Source organism: Balearica regulorum, chromosome 1, assembly GCF_011004875.1.
Source record: "Balearica regulorum gibbericeps isolate bBalReg1 chromosome 1, bBalReg1.pri, whole genome shotgun sequence".
Classification (NCBI taxonomy): domain Eukaryota; kingdom Metazoa; phylum Chordata; class Aves; order Gruiformes; family Gruidae; genus Balearica; species Balearica regulorum.
In genome coordinates, this window is record NC_046184.1 from 84748612 (window position 1) to 84765344 (window position 16733).

The 16733-nt window shown below is 41.4% G+C and overlaps 1 protein-coding gene across 5 annotated transcripts in view; it reads left to right on the forward strand.

Moving 5' to 3' along the window:
* The window catches only part of TSPAN9 (tetraspanin 9), a 177152-nt gene that overhangs the window by 156154 nt on the left and 4265 nt on the right, over positions 1 to 16733 (forward strand). For all 5 annotated transcript variants that reach the window (XM_075762543.1, XM_075762508.1, XM_075762518.1 and 2 more), the window contains 5 exons: positions 11585 to 11776; positions 13442 to 13516; positions 15097 to 15198; positions 15807 to 15938; positions 16059 to 16142. In XM_075762543.1, coding sequence (XP_075618658.1) covers positions 11585 to 11776; positions 13442 to 13516; positions 15097 to 15198; positions 15807 to 15938; positions 16059 to 16142 — 585 coding nt within the window. The remainder of the gene's footprint in view (positions 1 to 11584; positions 11777 to 13441; positions 13517 to 15096; positions 15199 to 15806; positions 15939 to 16058; positions 16143 to 16733) is intronic.

Here is a 16733-nt window from a genome sequence, read left to right on the forward strand (position 1 = left end):
GCAGCTTGGCAGAAAAGGACCTGGGAATCCTGGGGGACACCAGGTTGAACAGGAGCTAGTGATGTGCACTTACTGCAAAGGCGGCTAATGGTATCCTGGGCTGCGTTAGGAGGAGTGCTGCCAGCAGGTCAAGGGAAAGTGACCCTTCCCCTTTATTCAGCACTAGTGAGGCCACATCTGGAGTTCTGGGCTTCCCAGTACAACAGAGATGTGAACATACTGGAGAGAGTAAAATGAAGGGCCACTAAGATGATGAAGCATCTCTCATATGAGGAAAGAGCGAGGACTGTTTAGCTTGGAGAAGAGAAGGCTCAAGGATATAATCAATATATATAAATACCTGAAGGGAGGGTGCAAAGAAAACTGAGCCAAGCTCTTTTCAGTGGTGCCCTGTGAAGTATGAGAGGCAACGGGCAAAAACTGAACATGAGGAAACACTTTTTTACTGTGAAGATATTCAAAAGCTGCCTGGGCAACTGACCGTAGATGGCCCTGCTTGAGCAGTGGGGTTGGACCAGATCACCTCCAGAGTTCCCTTCCAACCTCCACTGGTCTGTGATTCTGTGATTCCTCTTTGTGCCTTGTTGAGTATGTGGTCTGTGCATAATCATAGATAATTCTCAGGTCTGTATATAGTAAATGAGCAGTCTCAGCACAAGCCAAGGTCCCTCCAGATGGGCTGTAATGCATAAAGGCTGATGACTTGGGAAACCCATGTGGGAAAGGATATTCCAGATATACCAGGCTTGGAAGGAGGACCAGAAAGGAAGCCCAGAGACAAAAATTGTGAGAAGTTGAAGATCAATAAACCTCTGACTCTGGAAATTGCCATTTCTGGACAGCTGAATTTGTGCTATACAAGTCGATCACCAAAAGCATAGGAGAATATATACCTTAAGACATGGAGTGTTCAAAACCTGATGTTGACAGCTCCATCATCTGTTGTAATGTAGAGCTGTATAAACAAATACATTTCCACATAGTAGGTGTTAGGAGTTGTCACCTTCCAGAGAATCCACTAGTCCTGTTACATGCACACTGAGGTATCCTGTGGCAGCCAATAAAGACAAGTAAGCATACTTCCTTCACAGCAGTAAACTTTGTTATTTTTTGTAAAAGACTATCTGGTTTTGGAGGCTGTGTACAGCTTTACATTCCCACTGACTTCATAAGGGAGAAGTATCATACTGGGCATAACACACATCAGAGAAAAAATGTTGTTAGTGGATCCAGGCTTAGAATTTTAGCCTGAAATGGTTTGGAGTTTTCTCAAGAAAAATGAAAAACTTCATATTGATGAAGAGTGTTCTTTCTTTTGTGTTTTAAACTCACAAAGATACCCACATGTGGATTTAGGAGCCTATAATTATATTTTACTTTATTTTGGAGACTTGTCATGGCTCTGCAGGCCTCAGCCATGCACATGGCTTGCTTGTATCTTGTCCTTGTGTAAAGCCAGTGAAACCATCACTGGTATCAAGGAACTACCTTGCTGGAATGACTCATGATAGCTAGTGTTGACCATCAGTTTAAGCCTTGGAAACAATGAGCCAAATTACAGAAACACAAAATAGCACTGAGAAAAGAAGCATCAAGAAAATCCATGGAGTGAAAGATTGTCACTCAGAAATTGTTCTCAGTGAGGAGTGGTCCTATGAGATGATTCCTGCTGTAAGGCTCATGAAGGTAACTAGCATAACTGAAAATAGAGATATGGCTTACCTCTTGAGGGATTCTATGCTCAAAGTTTGTAGACACTACAAAAATGCCATACAAGTAGAAAAAAATCACAAAAAATGCACACAAAAAAGTGTAATGTGTGAGGTGGTAAGATAGAGGGATTTTTTTCTTATTTAATACTCTTTGTAGTCTATTTTTTTTTCTAAGCTTTTCCCTGATTTATTCTGGTGCTTTAATTGGTTTTCCTCATAGGGATAGTGTAATTAGAGAGAGAAAATACGTCTGTAGGGTAGAGAAGTGTTATTATCTAATCTTCTAGAACGGGAATCTTGTAGAAATAACAGAGGGCTTGTGACTACATGAAGTCACACTACTTAAGTACAATAATGACTTTGCTCCCATTAATGGCTAATTTGTATATAGTATCCAGATTGATGGGAAAAATTAAGAGTCCAAATGTAATTCATATGAGTTTGTTTTACACAGAGTCTCATCCCATTAGAACAGTATTGATATTGTTTTATATCTGTCTGTCTATCTGCATGAGTGGTGTTACTTGTAGAGGTGGAATACAGATTACCTTCAGTGGTCTTGATCAGCATGCATTCTGAAGTGGGATGTGTTCCAATTCTAGTTCCACCTGATACATGTTTTGCAATATAGCTCTGCAGTTCTATGCCACAACTTATATTTAAAGATAACAAAACTTGTGTATGTATATCACCTGTCTCTGCTTGTGGGCTATGTAGAATGCTGTTAACCGCTTTTCTGCATATCCAAAATGAACACTACTTCTAGGTGGCCTTTTTCTGAAGGTACACATATTTCTCTATACAGGCAGCCCAGGATGATGAGACTTTTAACTAGATTCCCTCAGGTAATGCATAAAATTATAAGAAAGAGAAATTCTGTTTTGCCAACAGTAGGGATTTGAATTGAGGTCTCCTGTGTAAGTTGCTGAAGCTTTCCATGCAGTGGAGTGAGACTTCTGTAAGAGGTTTGTTTCTTTGGTTTTGATTCTTGTGTCAGCTCCCTCTTGAAGGTATTACTGCCCTAAATTTAGAAGTTTAGCTTCAGGGTAGCGAGGCTTTTTGCTGAGGAATAACTTGAAAATATGTATATTTCTCTCATCATGGATATAATTTTTATAACCAAGTAGTTCCATTTGGGTCTCATTATTAGAATATGAAAATATGAAGTCACAGTTGCCATTAGCGGGTGTCTAGTGAATTCCATAGCTACAGAATATATTTGTAGCTTGACAACTAAGGCAGTTGTCTTTGGTAAAAATTGAAGTACTGTAACATTGCACTTGTGCTTGTAGATGTAAAGAGTGGCTACTAAGTAGTCTCGTGTTAGGTTCTTATCAGTTAATTTTTTTTTCATAACGAAGTTGGATGAGATACCAAGAAGGGTGATGAATCTTTTCTTTGGAATAAATATATTTAAAATAGGAGTTCATTTCCTATGATAATCCACTGTGGATTATCAAGACAGAGCAAGAAAATTTATCTGGGCTTATCTGAAAATCTCCTTTAAGCACCAGCCATTTCCAGAGATGAATGAACCACCCAAATCCACAGGCAGGTGGCATCCAAAAACTTAATTTGCAGAAAGTATATCTCTGTTTTGAAGTGGTAGAAACTATGAAATTCCCATCCTTGCCTCTTTCCAGAACAATCATTCTGATCTGTAACTCAGGGAGGAATACTGCAAAAGCAAAAATGAGCACCTCTGTCTGACAGTAAACAAATGGAATGACTCTACTGCTGAGCTTTGAGTCCCCTTTCCCCTTTAAGTCACCCCCTACTTCAATATTGTGCTATCAACAGAGTAGTTAATGCATTGTGATAGTTTGAAAAATCCTGTTGTTTGTTGTGATAATCTTTCTGGAAAATCAAGTTAGTATCTTCCAAAACTTAGTTAATGTGTATTGAAACAGGAACAGGGACTACCGTGTTTGTTGAGACAGGAAGACAGGGTGGTGGTTTTTTGAACAGTAGTTCTTATAGTTTTGAATCTCCACACCAGAATGCTTCCTAATGAAGCACCAGATCCAAAACGCACAGAAGATGTGAACTCTTCCTGCTGATCTGAAGAATCTTTGAATAAACTTCCAGATGCTAATGAAGATGATGTCCATCTTTATGTCTCATAGAAGTTTTCTTTAAAAATTCCTGCATGGTGGAAAAGAATAGCCTTTCAAACTGTTTTCCAAGATGTGCTGCTTCTTGATTCTATAGGAAACCTATCAGTTCATTAAGATACCATAAATGAAGGAGAGGGGAAAACAACCAACCAACCAACCAACCCAACACCCCCACCCTCACCCCCACCCCGAAACAAAAGAAACCCACCCAAAACAACCCAAGGGCAGTTTGAAGACTGTGCTGCTTCATAAGGGCCATTGTCTTCCTCACCTCGTCTGCACACTGACTGGTCTGAGAGTCAGTTGGAGAAATGGTGGAAAATCTCTTTATCTTGAAAAGAAGAACTAAGATAGGTAACCTTTATCTTGTAGGATTTACCAAATAGAAGGAAAATATTACTGGCAGCTTTTCCAAAGTCTTGCTGACCCCAACAGAAGGGAGGGTTTTAAGAGCCACCTGGTCACTGTGAAAACCTTTCTGTGCTAGGCTTTGGTGATGCATTCTGCTTGTTCACATGGCTTCTCCATGCTTGTCCTTTTGGTGCAGGTCATCTCCCTGTTGACTTATTGTTTAAATAGAGGCCTGTCAAAGCCTAATTCAGAGTACCTTTTTGTCACTGCAGTTGTCCTGAAATCAGTTCCCAGCATTGACACTTATTTTTGCAGTCATCCTGTTAGTAATTCCTCAGAACAAACCTGTGCTTTTGGCCATTTTAAGGGGGACATATTTAAGCTGTTTCCATGTATTTTTCATTCTATCATCTTTGCTTCAAGAAAGAGGCCTGTTTTAACATAGCACAGAGGAAGGTGGGGAGCTTTCTGTTCTCTGGAACTGGGCCACAGATGGCCCAGGGCATGTTATTCAAAGTGGAGGTACAAACTCCACAAGCCCTGTGTCCTGGGCTGCATCAAAAGAGGTGTGACCAGCAGGTCGAGGGAGGTAATCCTGCCCCTCTACTCCGCTCTGGTGAGACCCCACCTGGAGTACTGCGTCCAGCTCTGGGGGCCCCAGTACAGGAGAGACATGGAGCTGTTGGAGCGAGTCCAGAGGAGGGCCACGAAGCTGATCAGAGGGCTGGAGCACTTCTCCTGTGAGGACAGGCTGAGAGAGTTGGGATTGTTCAGCCTGGAGAAAAGGTGGCTCTGGGGAGATCTAATTGCGGCTTACCAGTACCTGAAGGGGACCTACAGGAAAGCTGGTGAAGGACTGTTTATCAGGGAGTGTAGTGACAGGACATGGGGTAATGGGTTTAAGCTGAAGGAGGGTCAATTTAGATTAGATGTTAGAAAGAAATTCTTTACTGTGAGGGTGGTGAGGTACTGGAACAGGTTGCCCAGAGAGGTTGTGGAGGCCCCATCCCTAGAAGTGTTCAAGGACAGGTTGGATGAGGCTTTGGGCAACCTGGTCTAGTGGAGGGTGTCCCTGCCCATGGCAGGGGGGGTTGGAACTAGATGATCTTTAAGGTCCCTTCCAACCCAAACTATTCTATGATTCTATGATTCTAAACTGAGACACTTGCTGCTTTTTTTGTCCCTAGTGGTTGTCTCTCAGTATTTGGTTTCTATATGTCTCTCTTCTATTCCAAGTTTGTTAAGAGCTCCCCTGGTGTTTAACCAGCATTAGAATGTTTGATGTCAAGAATAAGTCTGTCTTCCACTCTCTCCCTCACACACCTAATTTCCAGCTTTTCCGTCACACATTGTGTGCATGGGATGGAATGATGGCAAAAGTCAACAAGACTATGGCCTCATCCCTTTTCCTCTTGGTAGTGCCTTCCTTATCAGATTTCTGTTTCCTGATGCTGTTCAATTACTTACTTCAAGGGTAAGTCTATCAATATTATTCTATTAATAAACCTTACCTTAATAAACCTTAAATGGCATATCCTACCCCTTCTTTACTCCAAGTTGTTTGCTGCTTCGTAATTTTGCTGGATTCTGCATGCGTTATTTCACTCTGAGAATGTCATTTGTGTATAAGCTAAGAAATTACAAATGCTGTTACCAATAAATAAAATTATCTTGCTGTTACTGACAGTTGTGGCCACAGTACTTGATTCTTAGCATAATTTATCAATTTACCAGTTATAATTTATCAATTTATCACTTACGTGAAGCAAAATATATACTACATAATGCTTGCTAATATTCCCCTTGTTTCTATTATTGGAAAAGATTAAAGAGGAAGTTTGGTTTTCATACTGACCTCTAGAGTTGTGAATATTTCATTCACATCCTGTCTAATAATTCCTTCCAGGCTAGATAATCCTGTGCACAATCTCCTTCTGTACAGTATGCCAGTCTTGGCATACCTCTGCCCATCTGTGTTGTCCTTCCCTAGGTCTTGTAAACTCTTACAATACCTTCTTTAGTTTAAGGCAACTTAAATTAAAGGATGAGGCTTTGGGCAATGTGGTCTAGTGGAGGGTGTCCCTGCCTGCAGCAGGGGGGGTTGGAACTAGATGATCTTTAAGGTCCCTTCCAACCCAAACCATTCTATGATTCTATGAAATTGGGATATGTTGCTTTATTGTCAAAGTTTGTACTGTTGTATTAGTTCACACAATGCTCAAAAATCCAGAATAAAATAAAAGAGCCCCTTTCCCACGCTGATGATAGCACTTGTCAGGGAAAGACTTCCTTTTGGGTTTTTTTCTCTCTCTCTCTAGGTTTATCTGGAATACTAATTTCTCTTGAAACATTCGAGACTCTCTTTAATGTTTCCTAGAATGCTGTATGTTTTCTGGGCACAGCGATGATGACATATGGATGTTGAGGTACTGAAGAGAATTCAGGCTTTGATAGTGAAATAGCAAAGTGAGGGAAAAACTGTGAGGAAAATTGGTGTTCTTTTTGTTTGCTTTCAAGCTCAAAATATGCGTGCCATAGCTTGACTAAATTACCCTATAAGTAAGAGTGTGTGTATCCATCTATGTGACTGACTTTGTGATAGTGTTCTGCAGTTACCTTCATGACATAAACACCAGGAGAAGGAGAAGTTTGATGGTTGCCTGGAGGATGATAATTTCTAATCATGAGAGGGAAATGAGCCAACATATTTTGAGAAGAAAAATCCAGTGAAATTTATTATGCTGTTGAACCATTTCCTTGGGGAAGGAATGTCAGAGCCATCACTCTCATGCAATTAAATACCAAGTAGCATATATTATTTAATTATATGGTGGAAAAGAAATTAATAAGATGACTTAATATATTTTTGCTGCTTTCACCCTCCAGGATTCAGTTGTACCAAACAGAAAGAGGTAGATCCTGTGAGAATAAATAGCTGTGAGAACATTTTTGCAGTGTTCATGTTGTGTAGAAAATTAGATTGGTAGAGAACAAAGTGTCAGGGAAAGCTATTTTATTGCTAGAATTCTAGCTAGCTTTGGTTGGTATGGTTGTATGCAATTAAGTCCCAAGTCAGTGGACTTATTTGGGATTTTTATAGGATACATGAGTGAGAAAAAGCATTTGGCCAGGACCTAAGGTTTAAAGCATAAATTTTAGCATTAACAGTAATGCTACTCAATAGAATGACAGAGATAAAAACAGAGAAGAAAGCACAAAAATTGAGAAGCTCTGGAGAGGAGAGAATAATTCGACTTAAACTTTTAGTGCTATTTGGTATCGGATGCCACCTTGTGGAAGTTTTTAGGATGTCATGTCTTTTATGGAATCTCTCCAAGTCTTGACTATTTACTCTCTTCTGTCACTGTAGATAATCCTGTTTGCATAGATCAGCCTTGGTCTTTAATAGCCACTCCATCACCTTATTTTTTATGTAATCTGAACTTCCAGTGTAATTTAGGGATGGAGAAATCTTACTTTGGAACGTGAAAAGGGGAACTTGCCTTACCTTGCCCAGTGGGTCTGGGAATCAGCCATGGTAAGTGCGTGATCAGTGCAGATACTGTGGTACTGCACTAATGTGTGTTGTCAGAAAGCTCTGAAGGGAACTCTAATCATATTGTGCAGTTTGACATGTTAACCCTATCACTACGGCAGTTGGAAAGGAGTTATTCCATGGTTGTCTTCATAGGGACATTAGAATTGCAGGAAGAAAGAGCAAATGTAGACATGTCTGCTGCTTCAGCTGACATACCACTTCATTTTGCATTGTAAAAGACTCTTCTCCCAACATGTTCAGATGTCTGGCATTTGAGCTGTATCTCCAAAATGGTCTGCCTAGGGACAGCACAGGCATGTTGCTAATCTACAAGACCTTTGTTGAAAATGTTTCAAGTCGTGTGTTGAGTGCTTCTTTCCTGCTAGAGGCATTGTGGAAAGATAAAGATGCAGTAGGTGACCAGTCTTCTGCAAAAAGCAAAGTTGTTTGCTCTTGAGTTTACCAAAATGGTAGGGAGGCTACCACAAGCAAGTAAAGAAATGATCTCTCCTGTATGGAAGTGTATATAGAGCGTCTCCTGAGCTTAGACCCTGTCAGAGGGACAGAGGACATCTATCCATTTTCCTGCTCTTCAGCTTTGATTCTCCTTCTGCTCTTGTTCCTTTTTGGCCTTCATGTCCATCCCGTGGAGCACCAGTGGGCCTGTTACTTTCCTGATTTCTTACAGCTCTCCTTTCCCTCATCTAAGAAATTCGTTGATTCTAACTTTGTTTAAATAAACGAGAGCCTGCTGGAGTCATTTTGTAGCCACCTTTCAGTTCTAGACCCAAGGATTGTGTTGGTTCTTCTCCAGGGGTCAGGAGATTCTGGTGGGCTTCTTTCTTCTACCTCTTTTGCTACTATCCTTATAATTGGAGTTGGAAACTGAGGTGCAACTCTTCATGGGCTGATCTTTCCATTGATCGCATGTGCTCCTTTTTGTCTTTTACTTGCCCTTCCTCTGTAAGCCTTTTCTCCTGATCTTGCTCTTACTTGTTTATCTGCAATGATCTATTGCTTTTGGCCTGATGATTCCAGAATTTATCACCCTCTTTCAAAACACTTGAGCTAGGGATGTGTTTTCTGAGCCTCATAAAGTATGAAAGTCCAAGGAACACATTTGTGAAAAACCTTTAAAGTCTGAGTTCAGGTTCTGAAAGAAAGTTACATTGAACAATTTCAGTCTTTGGCAGGGGTAGTAGAAACTTCTGCAGAAACATTTACAGTCTCATCCATGGAGTGTCATGAAGTCATTGATTGGAGTGCCATCAGCTATTGGAAATGTACAGCCCTGGCAGCTTAGAAATGCCACTGAAAACCTTAAATGAATGTTGTGTGTTGAGATGCTTCTAACCTCCTGAACCATCAAGCTTTCAGCCTGAGCAACTGTCTGCAGGTCTCATCTAATGGTTGAAGCAGCTGAGCCACAGAGTGGATTCCTGAGAGGGCTTGAGGCACCTAAACTGCAGCAATTCAAGGACAGAGAAGATGAAATTTAAAGCAGGGTGACTGATTCCATGAACTGCAGACAGTTTAAACCTGTGGTGATGTCCACTGGGTCCTGCAGCAGGATGTGATCAGGAGACTTCTGTTTTGCAACCCCCCACAGTTCTCTACTCCTCCAATTTCACATTGACCCTACTGACATACCATGAAAGGCAATGAGAAATCACTTCAAGACTATTAATTGGAGAGGACAGATTTGGGGGAAGAGATAAAAGTCTTGTAGCCCTTTCCTGCCACATGCATGTGTGTATGTTTTGTACCATTCTTTTCATAGGGATAGTAGCTGTGCTACACACACGCATGTTGCAGCTGCACCCAGCTTTGTTACAGGAGACAGATGTTGTGACATTTATCCATGCCCAGTGATGCAAAGCTCCCCAACTCACTCTCTTGAAGTTATTGTGTGTTGAGATTTGGAAGCAGAGGTGCTTACAGGAATGCTGAAAATGTCCTCTTTGTTAACCAATGCATGTGCTTGTGAGCTTTAGACAGTTGTGGGGTTTTTCTTCAGATTGCTAAGCTAATGCTTCGGTGCAAGGGGGCCTGGAAATAACAGCCAATGCAGTGTAGTTAATCTCCATCTCTTATTCTCTTTCTTTGCCTACACAACCGTATATTTTATGCTTTTCATGATGTTAGCTCTTGTGGGCTTGGTACACTGGGAGATGCTTTACTCTGCCTCCCATGGGAATGCTTGTGAGCATCTTGCATAAGGAGAGGTTATCCTGGTGACAATTCTTCACCAAACTGCTAAATCACCCTAGATGCAAAGCAGTTTCAGAAGCTTCAAGCAAACTAGGAGGGGGGCTCAGAGGGGACAGAAGAGTCACAGGGGAAGTAAAAGAAAATAACCATGCATGTGATTATGAAAACATAAGCCTGACTCATAGATAAGGTGACATGAATGCAAGAAGATACTATTGTAGTTTTTCTTTCATGTGCTGTGAAGCAGCAAAACCAAAAGGAGCCATTTGTACCCTGAACTATCTGCCCTGCTGGTAAAATCACCTCAGACAGAAGTGCTAAAAAATTAGGTCTGTAGCTCTTCATCATGCTAGATTAGTGCTCATCACAAGACAGGATTGAACCCTGTTTTAGTGGAGGTACTGTTCTCTGACCTTGCGTTTCCATTGAGTAAAAAAGTTGTAAGTTTATGCAAGCACAATGGGGTGGACTGGTGTGGTGAACCTTAGATGGCCAGAGCTTTTGTTCCTCACTGCTGACAGGTGAGCATCAGCAGCTTTGGGATATCAACAGGAGGAATGATTAGGTGCTGTTTTGTTTTTCCTATGCAGTGGTCCAAGTAAATTGGAGCAAAATACTGTGAGTTGGGGGGTGGGGGTATGGGGATGGGTGTGGGTAGGTGTGTACTCTGATCCCCCTGCCCGTGAAGGTGATGTGAATTTCATCTCTGACCTTGGCAAAGGCTAGATTTGGCAGGGAACTGTAATAGTTCTGTTTAGCAGCTCACAGAATTGGTGAAAGCACAACTAACTACTACTCCCAATTTCACTGCACAGTGATCACAGATCAGATGGGAAGTTGTATAACAGCCATTTTGAGCAAGTACTAAAAGATGGTCAGCTTTTAGGCCCTCTGTAATGCAACACTTGGCCATTGTTCTGAAGACCTGCCCCGTGACTTAGAGTAAGAAACCTCATTTCCTTAACCAGACATGGTATTGATACGAGTGAGAAGCAAAATGAAGTTAGTTTTATGTTTTATTAGCAGCTTTTCATTTCCTTCAGGTTCTCTCACTGAGAGTAGCAGAAGTTAAGCTTCCTATAGATAATAAACCTAGAAATCTGATTTTTGTGACATTGAACACTAGCAAGCAACAGTAAAGCTATGAGAACTCAAACCCAACCTGGCTACTGGGACTGAGCATTTTATGACAAATATTTATTGAACTGATACTATTGATTGTAATTAACTCCAGGACTTCCTTGCCTGCCCTAGGATGAGGAAGTACAGGGCTGGATACTCTGAGACATTGTAGATGACTGCAGAAATAAGTGTAATGGAGCATTCTTTCAAATAATGTTTTTTTATCTTCCTACAGAAGAATTGCTGTTGGGAGATCAATGGGTAGCCTTGGTTTCATGTGCTGTGTCTTTAAAAAGAGAATTCTACCATCCAGTGGCTTTTGAATAAATTTATAGGTATAGGTGACATGACCAAGTCTATGTAAGAACATTTAGTTTCACGTTGTTTCAGCACCAAGCCAGTGAGAGCATTACTGCAGAACAGTTACCTGAGAATTTGCTTGAGAAATTCTTTCCTTTCAGAGTGTGGGGGGGGAAGGAGCCAGTGCCATTTATTGTAATGCTGAAACCTTTCTTTTGTTTATCTCTTTCCAGTTATGTGGCTGTGGGCTGCTGGGTGTGGGCATCTGGCTGTCAGTGTCACAAGGAAACTTCGCCACATTTTCTCCTAGCTTTCCATCGCTTTCAGCTGCCAACCTAGTCATTGCCATTGGTACAGTCATCATGGTGACCGGCTTTCTGGGCTGCCTAGGTGCTATCAAGGAAAACAAGTGCCTCCTATTGAGTGTAAGACATCAGTACTTCTTCTCACTAAGACCAGTGACTGTTGTTTTGTTATTATTTTATTTAAATGTCCAGTGCAAAATTGTCTTGTGGATCACTGTAACATTGCTTTCGGCTTTCAATGTTCTGTATGCTTGCAGTATGACATCCCATAGCTTTGGTCACAGTGATACCATTGGTGTATTAGAACATTTATCCTGTGTGCTCTAATGTATTAGCAAAGCAAATTACTATCAGTTACCTCTGAATGGTTAAAGATGAACTGTAGGGTCAACCTGGATAGCCCTTCTGGAAAACTCTATTAGAAGTATTGACTGAAAAATCTTAAGCACAGCTGCTTTGGGATGCCACTCAAAGCCTCTCATGGATATTGTCTACTTTGCCCTGATCTAAGACCTTTGTCAGAGGTTGGTGGAAACCATCTGACCCAAAGTTAAGAAGTCAGGGTCTCTGCCAGGCCTTACCAATTAAAAAAATAATAATCTGATCCTTGGCAGTCTTCGTCCAGCACTGAAGCACAGAGGTTGGGAACCCTTCTCAGAAAACACAGTGTGGGTCCCTCCTCTTGCATAAACCCAGGAGGCTTCATCATGCTTCTCCCCACCCCGAGGAGGGAAGTATTGTGGCAGAAGGTGAGAGGAAGGCTTTCAAAGCAGCTAGCTTCCAAGTCAGTCACAGCTTATGAATCACAGGTGCTGTGACATTGAGGAGCATGTGAGTTTTCCTTGTGTGAAAGTCTCCCTCACATGGTGTTGGGGAACAGTATTGGGCAGTATTCCTTAGACCACCTCAGAGAATTAAACTGGAGGACAAATGAGCACCTGTTTTTTTTGCTCTCTGCTGCTTGGTTTTGTATGTATGTTGTACAGGAAAAGGAGAATAGTAAGGAGGTCTATGTTGTTTATCCACACAAACTGCAACACCAGCTGAATTTTTTGGTTATTTTTTTAAGAGTGTTTGTATTCTTACAAGGTTCTGCAAAAGTCTTTTTATGCTATCATGACTATCATGAGTTTCTGATTGGAGAGCTTGCTGCACTGCATACTACATCTCCCCTTGTCTGTATGGGGGATGCCATGCCTTATGTAGCAGTCCACTAGTACATAAAGGCAACTAATGGGCATGAAAAGTAGTGAGAAACTACTGGAGCTCACACTTGGGATGTCCCTGCAAAGAGAGATTTCAGCTACAGAGAGTTGGAAATAGAAGTGCTGAGTAACATAATGACTATTCCAACATGCAGTCAGATGTGGTTAAAGCCCACCTGCTAGGGAGTCACTCCTGAGACACGTCACATTGATCTTTGTGGTAATGGGTTTAGCATCTGTTCTGTAGTCTGTATGAAGGAAAGAGACTACCAGGGCTGCGTGATGTGACAGCAGTCAAAAAAAGCAAGACAAAAGCATTGCTGAAACCTGCAAACTGGTAGTAGGGCAAAACCTAAGCTAGACAGTGAGCTTCCTCATTGATGGTGAGACATATAGGAGGTTTAGTGGCAATGTAGTATCAATATTCCTGAATAGTTTGAAATCAAACTTGCATGTTTTTGGCAGTAGAGGAGGAAAGGTTTAGAGGACAAGGCCTATAGTTTTCAGAGTTTCTAGCAGCCCCAGGTTTGCTCTCTAGTTGGCAAGTGTGTATACACTGTCTGTTTTTTCTTTGTTCTAGTTTTTCATCGTTTTGCTGATAATTCTCCTGGCGGAGCTGATATTACTCATTTTGTTCTTTGTTTATATGGACAAGGTAAGCAAATATGCCATATAGATTAATTATCTGTACTAGCATGTAAACCAGGTTCAGTTTGCTTTTGTTTGATGGAAGTATGTGGGTTCTCCTTGCTTTTCCCTTTGGTGAAGGTTTAACCTTGAGATCTTGGCTGTTTTCTGTAAACTGCTTCTGCAAGAGGAGGAAGAAGCAATGAGGGCAAACAGGAGAGAAGAGCCTGCTGAGCTTTACAATTTCCTCCGTGAAATAATTCCCCCATGGTCCAGGGCCTCTGTTTTAGTCTTCTCCTAAAAGCTAAGATAGCCTTCAACATAGCTGTTTGATGGCTCTGCAAGAAGCTGATCATCTTGTGGACCTGGGTTGTGGGAGGTCCTACTTAGACCTGGTTAGCTTCTCAGGGCCAACCTTTGAACAGGGCTGGAGGAGAGAGGCCTGGGATCTCACAGGTTATTCCAGATGCCACCAGCTCGCTCACTTGATTGGGCAGTCCCAGAGAGTTTGACAAGGGTGCAGAGTGGATCAAGAGGCAGCTTCTCATAAAGCCCATCTGTAGGAATCTGCTGTCTAGTAGAGACTAAGTGAAGTAGGCACAACTGGCTGGCTTGTCAGATAGGTAAGACTGGAAAAATCCTTGGGGAACTGAAGAACTCTGCTAAACACAGGGCAGAGCCTTACAGTATGAGCATAACCAGACTGATTTTAAAACTGAACTCCTACCAGATTTGTATCTGTTCCCAGGTTGGCATTAGGATGCCTGCCACTTTCAGGGAGCTGGGGTGAACTTCTGATTTTGAATGGGATGTCAAAGAGGGATGAAACAGATCTTATAGTTGACCTTTATGCCAGGACCCATAGGTTAATCCTTTCTTGGCTGCCAGCTCACTGCTGTCAGACCCAAAGTACATTCCTACCTGCATCCAGGACTCCAGGCTCGGACTGAAATTTATATAAGAAATGGGACATCTCAGATCTCCTGTTAAGCATTCCAGCTTTCTCCTTTAAAGAAAGAAGAGCTCATTTGAAAATCATAAATCCTACAAGCCTGTCCCCACAAGGAGAACAATAATAACGCCCTTTTTTCAATTGATTTTTGTACTGGCTATTTATTATAGCCTGCCTGAACCAGTGCAAGGGATAACTATGTTAAGGTTGGGAGGCTGGGACTCTGTTTTTTTGATATTAGCAAATTAAAGTAGGCTATAAGTTACAGGCAGGAGAGGCTGCTGTGGGGTTTTGCCAACAGCTACCTGGCAAAGTTAAAGTAAGCTCTGCAGATTTCTGCTGAACACTCTTCAGTTAGTTTGGATCAGATAGTGACTGTATGATGGACTCGTAGTAGAGGGGAAGCTGCTTGGTGTCCTGTCTCCTAAGAATTAATCCAGTATTTTGCAGTCTGAGGGAGAGACTAGGCCTTGGCAGATGCTGAAAGGTCCCACTGACTTGTGAGAGTCTTGAAGCTATGATGGAGCTTTTCTACCTATGTTAAATTTGTGGTGAGAGAAGTTGAGAGAGATGCATTCTATATGCAAGTCTGTACCATTTGGTCCTTTCCTCTGAACAGCAGTGCATTGACTTTCTGTATTTTTTACATGATGCAGGTCAGTGAGAGTGCAAAGAAGGATTTGAAGGAAGGTATGAAGCTATACAATTCAGAAAACAATGTTGGACTGAAAAATGCATGGAATATCATTCAAGCAGAGGTAACATTTTCTCAGTAGAAAAAAAAAAACCAACAATTTGACCATAAAAGCTGCTGCAGTCTGTTAACTGTGGCATCCATGCCAAGTCTAAAAGGTGGCTAATGCAGGCTTTGGTTTCTGATTTTGCACTCCTGAACATCCAGGGAGTACTATGAAACCCAGGATCAAAGTGTACTCTGTAAGGTGAAAGATGCTTACCTCTCTCTGAGATTTTCTGTGCCTATCATAGGCACAGAGATGATCTGAAACAGAGGAGAAGCAGCAAAACCTGCATAGGTAGAACTGCAGCTTTGGCTGCTAGGCTTTTGCCCTTCAGCAGTTGTGGGCAGATTACCTTATGTTTTGGTGTTTGGGCTAATGTCTCTGACAAGAAGACTAACATACCTTGGGCATGGGACCATTTACTTTCTTTTAGGTTTTGAGGCGTTTTTTATGTTGTTAGGTATTTGCTTTTAGTGATCACTGAGCATGAAGCACTTTAAAAATACAATAGTGTTGTGGCAGCCCTTTTGAAAATATACAGTGGTTTAGTGGAAGTAAAAGTTTGTGGTGGTGCACGATTCACAAATTGTGCTAGTTAATTTATTAATCTTTTACTTTTGTGATAGATGAAATGCTGTGGTGTGAATGACTTTACGGATTGGTACCCAGTGCTGGGAGAAAACACAGTCCCAGACCGATGTTGTACAGAAAACTCCCAAGACTGTGGACGGAACTCCACCGAATTAGTGTGGAAAACGGTAAGGCTTGCTTTGCTCAGTCAAGGCTTAGGGAAGGGTGGGAAGGAAGAAAATAGAAGGAATGCATGTGAAAGGAAAATGTGACCTTGGGATTTCAATTTTCATCTTTTGTCGTTCCAGGGATGTTATGAGAGAGTTATGACATGGTTCGATGAGAATAAGCATGTCCTTGGTTCGATTGGGATGTGCATCCTCATAATGCAGGTAATACTGGTATGATATTTGTCACCATGGCTTTGATTTGCTGTCAGCATTCTTGATTCTGCTGTGTGAAAAGTGGTGCTCAACCCCTTTAAGTTTGATCATGATTTCAAAAATGTCAGATTGGTTTTAAGAGTTCATTTAAGGCCATCAGTAGTCAGTCCCACAAAGAAGACATGATACAGTGGGGTTTTGCTTACCTGCGTTTTGACTTCAGAGCACCACTTTGGAGTTCCCATATTTAGTCATTTGTTACCATGTCCCTTAGGGAACTTTTTTTAAAAATCTTGGAAGCAAGTTCTAGAAATTGCCAGAATGAGTCAAATCATGGCCACTGAACTGAGTAGGTTAACAAGTCTTTTAAAAAAGAAATGCAGAAGTATCATCATAATCTGTTAAGGTTTTGGGGTTCCTGTATCACTGATGTGATACTTTTAGGGCAGAATACCTGAATCTGATGTTTTCAGTCACAGTTATCTGGCTAAACAAGCACAAATTGTTGGGTAAAAAGGAAGAGTGACTTGTATGTCTGAAAAATTGTTGCACATATGACAAAGAGCCCTGAGAGCTTTTTGTCTCCATTTGTGCTCTGAC